Source organism: Gymnoscopelus braueri (assembly GCF_963280865.1).
Source record: "Gymnoscopelus braueri genome assembly, chromosome: 6".
Classification (NCBI taxonomy): Eukaryota; Metazoa; Chordata; class Actinopteri; order Myctophiformes; family Myctophidae; genus Gymnoscopelus; species Gymnoscopelus braueri.
Window position 1 is genome coordinate 27,099,483 of NC_137607.1, and position 7,871 is coordinate 27,107,353.

At 41.4% G+C, this 7,871-nt stretch overlaps 1 protein-coding gene across 1 annotated transcript; it reads right to left on the minus strand.

Moving 5' to 3' along the window:
* Positions 1 to 537: 537 nt before the first annotated feature.
* On the minus strand, positions 538 to 6,797 carry babam1 (BRISC and BRCA1 A complex member 1). Its single transcript, XM_080431521.1, has 9 exons — positions 6,681 to 6,797; positions 5,129 to 5,576; positions 4,710 to 4,768; positions 4,406 to 4,526; positions 4,150 to 4,228; positions 4,004 to 4,028; positions 3,391 to 3,523; positions 2,759 to 2,842; positions 538 to 1,306 (listed from the first exon to the last, which is right to left on the minus strand). Exons 2-9 carry the CDS (start codon positions 5,558 to 5,560, stop codon positions 1,106 to 1,108), a joined length of 1,134 nt encoding a protein of 377 aa, XP_080287647.1. The 5' UTR covers positions 5,561 to 5,576; positions 6,681 to 6,797; the 3' UTR covers positions 538 to 1,105.
* Between the last annotated feature and the right edge of the window lie 1,074 nt (positions 6,798 to 7,871).

A 7,871-nucleotide genomic window follows, 5' to 3' on the forward strand; every position in this document is an offset into this window, starting at 1 on the left:
ATAAAATAAACAAATACATTTGGCATTAAAAGAGGCAACAATGGTGGAATCACATTTGTTATTAAGATGTCACTATAGAAGGTGTAGTTATAGACCCCTTAACAGACGACGTCACACTGGTTGCAAGCGTCATACTGCGCAAGCGTCGAACCCATTCTGTCAGGTCTCGCTAGGGCGCGCAGCACTAGCCAACACACAAGAGGGGGTTGGGGTGTGCTGAAACCAGCGCACCCCGAAACAACAGGTTGAGAATTGTTTGTATGAAACAATCACCTGTGCATCGAGTCTCAATGTTGGTAAACAAATAATTGGTCTATAGAAGATAAAATAAACCATGAAGCAATAATACAACATTTCTTAAACTTAAAAATGTCTCCAAATGCCAGCCATGGAAAAACGTCACAGAGATTACAGTCGTTTGCTTGGATTCCAAAACTAAGAATTTATTAAAAGGAAAAACAAAGGTTGCTTTCCGTAGTTCCCGAAGCTCATCTTTTGCCACCGGCTTTTCCTTGTTTCCGTTTTTGTTTTCGTCTCTCCTGCGACTGTTGTTGTCTCTTCAGTCCACTGGCATGCAGTTCCTCCGTCTCACCAACAGCAGTCATCCAGAGAATGACAGGGTGCTCGTGCTTCCGTTCCCAGCACAGCTTTAAAGCAATTATCTGCTTCTCTATCAGAATGGCTGCGTTTGTGTTTGGCTGAAGTCTGGGTCTCCACAGAACCTGGGTTGGTTTTCCCAAAGGCAATACATTTATTTTTGCTCTATTGTGACTTAACCGCTTACACCAAAAAAAAATCTAAATTATTTCAAAAATAGCCAATCGACAACATCGAGGCGTGGCGTTGTGAGCTTGCAGATCACCTAGTTACATTTTTTAATTGTTTTGTTTTCACCTTTAATGACATGACCAACGCTGACATCTCAAAATTGAGATGCCAGCATTAAAGTGGTTAAATGGCGTTGAGGTAGGGGGTGGGGGCTGGGGGGTGGTTAACTAAAGAGATGAGCTATAAAGAAACCAGTCCTTTACTGATAAACTTCAGTGTGTACAGTATGCACAATTCCTGAAGAACCAGGGCGTTATGTACAGTAGGAGCAGCTGTGTTAAACCGTAGCCTCAATATCCTGGGGATCGTCCCCTTCCAGTAGGCTGTAGGAGGCATGGCTCTGGAAAGGCCTCTGTAGCGGATGTGACAGAAGTTTGGCCATGCAGTTGTGTAGCTCGATGGCAGGTCCACTCAGGGATACCTCGAAGCGATAGCATACGCCCTTGGAGTCCAGATTGCAGAAAGAGGTGTAGTTTTCCTGCAGACAACACAAATGCACATACAAATACAGTGAATGCAAGCTACAGGAGACCACTGCAGTGCAGCACTTTATCAAAATAATGGAAAGACTGAAAAGAGTAGAGGACAGCAGTCTAGTGTATACAAACACTAAAGAGGAGTGCCCTGGGTAGGGTACTCTGATACGAGACTGAAATAAAATTGCATGTTACTGGACAGTGCATCAAGGGTAGTGCATCCCTCCAAAAACAGGCACATACAAACACATAACATGTTTCAACCTTGTTATATCTATGATGTATGAGTATAACTATGATTTGGGCAAGGATTCAGCCTGATCTGAGCACCATTGGCTTCCATTACAAAATAAAGATAAATATTTCAGAAAGTAGGCCTATTAAAACGTGTGAAATAAAAGTGGTACCAAGTTTGTCAGACACTCAGACAGACCCTTAAGACCCTTATAGACGGCTAACGGCTAAGTCATACAGTACAACAGAAATACGAATGTAAAATAAAACACAATGCAGAAGTGAGCCATATGTGTGGAAATATTTTTGTGTTCTCTGTGGATTGCTTTGGCAAATCGAGACATGATTTCTTGTGCCACATAAGAGTAAACATGGTGGTGTGCTGTGCATGTTTTCCATCATCTCTTTGACAGTAAGAAGATTTGTTGTCAAACCAGAGCTGGGCAATATATCAATATTATATCGACATTGTGATATGACTAGATATCGTCTGTGATTTTGGATATCGTAATATAGCAGAAGTGTTGTTTTTCCTGGTTTTAATCACAAAAGCTCTATTTTATATTTAAAAAAAGTTTTAAAATAAAAAACATACTGAAATAGCAGATCTGCGGCTGTGGCTATTTCTGAACATTTTTGACAAATTAAAAAACGAATTTAAATTATTGTTACAATACAATATCATCATCACAAACCACAATATTGATAGAGGTATTTGGTCAAAATATTGTGATATTATGTCAAACTATTACACTATCAAGTGCAAACATGGGGTTTAGCACATGTAAATAGGCAAAGAATTACCACAATAGTCTTGTTCTTTCGCCAAAGTTCATTACCATCTGTGGCCAATCCACTCTGAGCTGAGCAGTGTTCTGTGTGCTAGCCCATGCATACGACTTGATGCTGGAGATTTCAAGTGAAGGGCACTACACTTGAACTCTATCGCATTTATGGCTAATTGGGCAGGAGTAACATTTTCACATGTGCACATTCTGAAGTTGATTTATGAAGATTACTACATGTACATATAGCAGTATGCCAGTGTTGCTGCATAAATCTCAATATTTTTGGACATGCATACAATGTTTCATCATTTTCTGTACGCTGGATTTACCTGGCAACCAAATAAACATGTTTCAATACCATGTAATGTAACTGCATACGACCACAGTTGCCCTCCATACAACTGCCCTCCTTTCACCCTCCTCAATACTCACCCTCCAGCTGCTCTCATCTCCTTGCTCCTCTCCGTTGTGTAGGTAGACCACATCAAAAAAGAAGTATGGAGACTGCAACATTTTCTGTAGGAGACCAGTGGGTGAGTCCTTGAGTTAATGTATGTTGTTGTTGTACGGTTTGTACAGTGAACTGGGCACTAAGACGAAGTGGGCACCGGAGATAACTAGGCACTAAAATGAAATCGGTACTAAAACAAGGCACTGAGAAATTTAAGTCTTAAGCATTGTGCTTAATTATTTGATCCTTAAGTATAATTGTATCTATGACTGTATATTCTTTCGAACTGTAAGCAAAATGGTAAATGGACTGCATTTATATAGTGCCTTTATCCAAAGCGCTTTACAATGTATTTCTCAATCACCCATTCACACAATGATGGCAGACGAAGGAAAAAACAGTTCCCAGTTCTCTGGTTACCGAATAAGAATTTAGTTTAGAATATAGCTGAACTGAAACCATTGCACTCAAACATTAACATACAGATCAAACAAACATTATACAAGACCAAAATACTTATCTAGGGCTTGATATCGATTACATGGGTGAAGGAAAATAGCAGGTAGATCTAAAGAAAGACAGGGAGGGAGGGTTTTAGTAGCGTGGGTCTTACACTGACTGCCTCAGATGGGTTGAACTGGAGCGGCCCTGTAGTATGGCGACTGTAGATGAGCAGAGTCCGCACCACATATGGAGGTGGAATTGTCTGAACGTTCTCCATCATCGGCAGGTCAATCTTCTGCCGGCTGCACAGGCAACAAAGGATGCAGTTACAGTATACATTGAATATCTGAATAAATTAATGTGGCAATGAAGTACAATCTGCAGGTCTTTAAAAAAAAGTGCATGGGGCGGGTGCCCAACACCGCAGACACCCGGGTTTAATTCCTGGCAGTGGTGCCACAGGCTTGGCTGGGCAGGATGCAGTGAGGGACAATGTCCTTTTCGCTACACTAGTGACCCTTGCTGGTTGGTAGTGGCACATACAGTATTCAGCAGGGAGGGAATCTGGGTAAAACATAGCATGAACCTCTGCATGTGTTACACACTGTCCGTTTAAATCCTGGCTATCAGGTCAAAAAAGAAGAGGCTGGCAAGTGGCAACTCCATTTGTACTGGAGGAGGCATGTTGTCAACAACTTCCCCAAGACCAACAGTGTAGTACACAAGGGAATTGGCAATGAGAAAATGTGGAAAAACACAATGCAAAATTAAAAGGCACTTACATGACACTGAGAAGATCTTCTAGGTCTTTGGAGAAAAGTTAAGGTGAAAAGACACTTAACTTAATTTATGATTAACGATCTGATTAATTATCAACTTAATCAATGACACTGACGATTCTGAAGTTAGCTTTGATTGAAAAAGATACTGAAAGACTCGCACACATTGGTGTCCAGGTCATACAGACAGCTGCACAGCTCCCTAGGGTCAGAGGTGAAACCCGACAGCTGAAACGCACACAAACGCACATGCACAAGAGAGAGAGAGAGAGAGAGAGAGAGAGAGAGAGAGAGGAGGAGATGAGGATAACATTACAGAAAAATTAGAGACATGTCAGTCACATACACTGAAAACATCTGTGACACTGTGAGCAGAGTGAAATTAAATCCTGTTCTTGGACTCACCCATAGAGCGTCATCATTCACAACAACCAGGGCAAACTCATGCCGCTTGTCAATCTTGTGTTTCGTTCTGACAAACATCTCAATCATCTTCTGGGATATATTAAGCGCATTGGTTTTAGACCTGAATGAAAAGACAAGGGAATTTAGTTATTATGCATCCGCGTCAAAAAATGTATAATGGAAGGAGCCTCTAAATCAAACTCACTGCTTGCTGACTGTTATTGTTAAATGGGTGTTCATTGTTTCTGTTTATTACAGGTACAAAAGACTGTCGATGAGCAATGAAAATTCATCCAAAGCTTACCCATTAAAAGACTCCAGATTCTGCAAAGACATCTCTTCAGACAGATCTAAACAGATGATCTGTCATGAAAAAGATCACAAGATTACTGACTAACCTCAGACAGAGCTGCATGTAAGACATACAGTAGCATAACCATGTGAGTTGTAGAATTCAATGTAGGAGCTAGGAGCAGAAAACGCCCTGTGTTTGCAAAGGTTTCATGAAATACATCAAAACCATCCTGTAGAGCAGTGTTTTCCAAACCTAGGGTCATGATGACCCATTTTGGTTCACAGACCTGTTTTTATGGGTCACAAATAAATATCTTTTTTTTGGTTTTTTCTTAAAACCTTCCCTATAATTTTTTTTTTAAAGATTTTCATAATGTATTTTTGTAGATTTGGTTCTCCAGCTTTTGGGACACGTGCTGTGGAGCGTACCACTTTCTCTGGACAGTTGACACGGGGGGCTCGGAGCTGGTACTCTACGGTGGAAGGGAGGGGAGGCGTCAGTACTGGGGCCTGTTGTGCAGGTTTAGGTCGCTCCTTGGCTGCAACGGGAGCAGTCGGGAGTGGAACAGCGGCGTTAACAGCAGCCGGCACCACTGCTGCAGGTGGGGCTGTTGTCTGGACGGTGGCGGCCAAGACCGTTGTAGTGGTGGAACTGGGGTGACTTTCACTGGTTGAGGCTTCCCCCTCTCCCTCCACGCGACTGCCCACCGCAGGCTGAGGCGTATTGGGGTTACTGTTGCCACCCAGGCTGCCTGTGCTGCTGCGTCGGTCTTCTGCCCCTTCGGGGTTGGAGCGAGTTCGAGGCCGCAGATCCACCAAGCGCTCCTCTCCATCTGCGGGGCCGGGCTCTGGGGTCTCCATGGATACACACAGGTTGCTAGGAGAACAGAGTTATAGTTATAGTCGTGGTTGGATGGCTGGTTCATGCATTGCAAGCAATGGCAAATGTGTGTGTGTGGAGGTGTGGAGTAATGGTCAAATGAACAGTAATATAGAACTAGAAGAAAGGGAAAAAAAGATAAAGGAAATGTTTTGCAAAAGGCATGGGGCAGCTGCTTATCTAACACAGGGTCGACTAACAGAGAGCTTCGCTTTTCTGCTTTAGTTCCATCAGCGCACCACCTGCTAACACAGTTTGGAGGCATCAACAATTAGATGGCTGCCCAGTACACAGTACACCAAATACTTCACCGTCTTTTAATATTGTGTCAACGGTTCAGGTGGAGCTAGCCTATAGTTGCAGGAAAGCTGAATTATTACTGCACATTGTGCACAATGAGCAGCGAAGAGCAGTGTGTATTGCATGTGTATTGTTGGACGAAATACACCAACAAGCATTATGTTTAGAGCTCAATGGAGACTTTAAGAGACAGAAACCTACCTACCCATGAAATAACATGGGTTAGGAGGACTGTAGTGTAATAACAAAATCCATGTATGGCTGTTTATATGATGTTTTTGCGTTTATATGATGTTTTTGCATGGTATTGTACAGTATTGTTTGTCATTAAATGTTTAGATGATTTGAATACACATGGACCCCAATGGAAACATGGGGTTGGGTTTGGGTTTAATCCTTTTAGCTTTTGTGCAGAACTGTACTTTCTGTGCCTTTTGTTTTGCAAACTGTTAATAAAGTATTCAATCAATATTCAATCAATGGGTCCTGTGATATACACATCAAAAAACAATAACACACCGTTTCTGTCAAGATTATCTGGCTTGTCTGGATACATATATACATTAAAAGAAACCGAATAATCTATTACCAAGCGGACTGAGTGGCTAACTAAACAGTTTTCTGGACAGACAAGTGTTTACTGAAAGAACATGACTGAACACTGAACAGCTGTATTTTGCAGCATAAACATGACAGCGCTAGTAGGTTAGCATGACCAGAAATCCCATCAGAAATAGGCTACAATTTTAACTGACAAATCGTCAGGGACCACATTATTTATATCACAACACACATACTTACGTATTATGTTGAAGTGATAGTTATTGGCTTTCAAAAGAAATACAATTCATTGAAAGAAGGTCCAAAATATTCCAACGAGTTGATTTGTTTTGTACAACTTCCTTACCGGAAGTAGCGCAATCAGGAAGTCCAAGCGCCAATGGCATTGTGGTTAATGAAGTTCAACCTACCATCATCATTATATATAGTCGTCATTCTATTTTAGTTATTAGTGTGGTTGCCCAGACTATAGTAATCTTCACACTTTATTAGTGTGGTTGCCCGAATGGGCAACCAGACTATTGTTATAGATAAACTTTATTCCTTCTTTCTTTCTTTATTTATAGATAAACAATATTTCAAACCAAAGCTATTCCTCCCACAGTTTATTTTTCCCAATTTAGTGCCATATGTCAAAATGACCGGCCTCACCAGGAATCGTGCGCTTGTATAAGGCTAAGAGATTGGTTGCATAGTTTTATTGATATTGATTTATTAGTGCATTAAATGTCCCCATCCACTTTAATGAAAAAGTGAGAAAACTCAAATTCAAGTATTTTTTGCTCTGAAACCGTAAGAGCTAGAGTTACCAGATTTGGAGGGGAGGTTTATAATTTAGTCCGAAATTATTTAAATAAATAATCACACCATTCGGCCTCATGGTGGCGCTATAACAGCCCACTTTACGTTTTTGGCCTATAACTTTTGAACCGTAGGTCGTAGAATAAAAATTTATTTTCCCCTAGATTCCTTGGGTCATGACGCAACTCCCCATATAGGCCACGCCCATTTGCGTCAGGATAGATTTTCCGCCATTTTGAATTTTCTTCAAAACACACTTTTAGCTCCTCCTCCCACATATTTTCTCCAAATTTCACAAAAATCAGTACACATTATCTCTGGACCCATGCGATAATCTGGAGCGAAACAGAGTTTTGATAGTCCATACCGTTCGTCCGTAAATGGCTTCCAAAGTTAGCGGAAGGGGCCCGTTTTACAAAAAAGGCCACAAATCACTAACGAAACGTCCAGTCAATCCCAAATTTGAGTCACATGTTGAGGGTGGTTTACTCAACGAATCCCCAAAAGTATTTCCACTTTGACCCATAGGGGGCGCCACAAATGCACAAAACGTAACCTTTTGATGCAAAAACCATATGTTGGGGGGACCAATCCTCTCAAAATGAAACGCAAGTGATCTCAGGAGTTGCG

What these genes read in the sequence shown, in the direction of transcription:
- babam1 (XM_080431521.1), bottom strand. Translation starts at nt 5,560, where the DNA reads ATGGAGACCCCAGAGCCCGGCCCCGCAGATGGAGAGGAGCGCTTGGTG. An exon ending in AATCTGGAGTCTTTTAATGG is followed by an intron (nt 4,527 to 4,709) that starts GTAAGCTTTGGA and finishes CTTTTCATTCAG; the next exon opens with GTCTAAAACCAATGCGCTTA. An exon ending in GAAGATCTTCTCAGTGTCAT is followed by an intron (nt 3,524 to 4,003) that starts GTAAGTGCCTTT and finishes TTGCCTGTGCAG; the next exon opens with CCGGCAGAAGATTGACCTGC.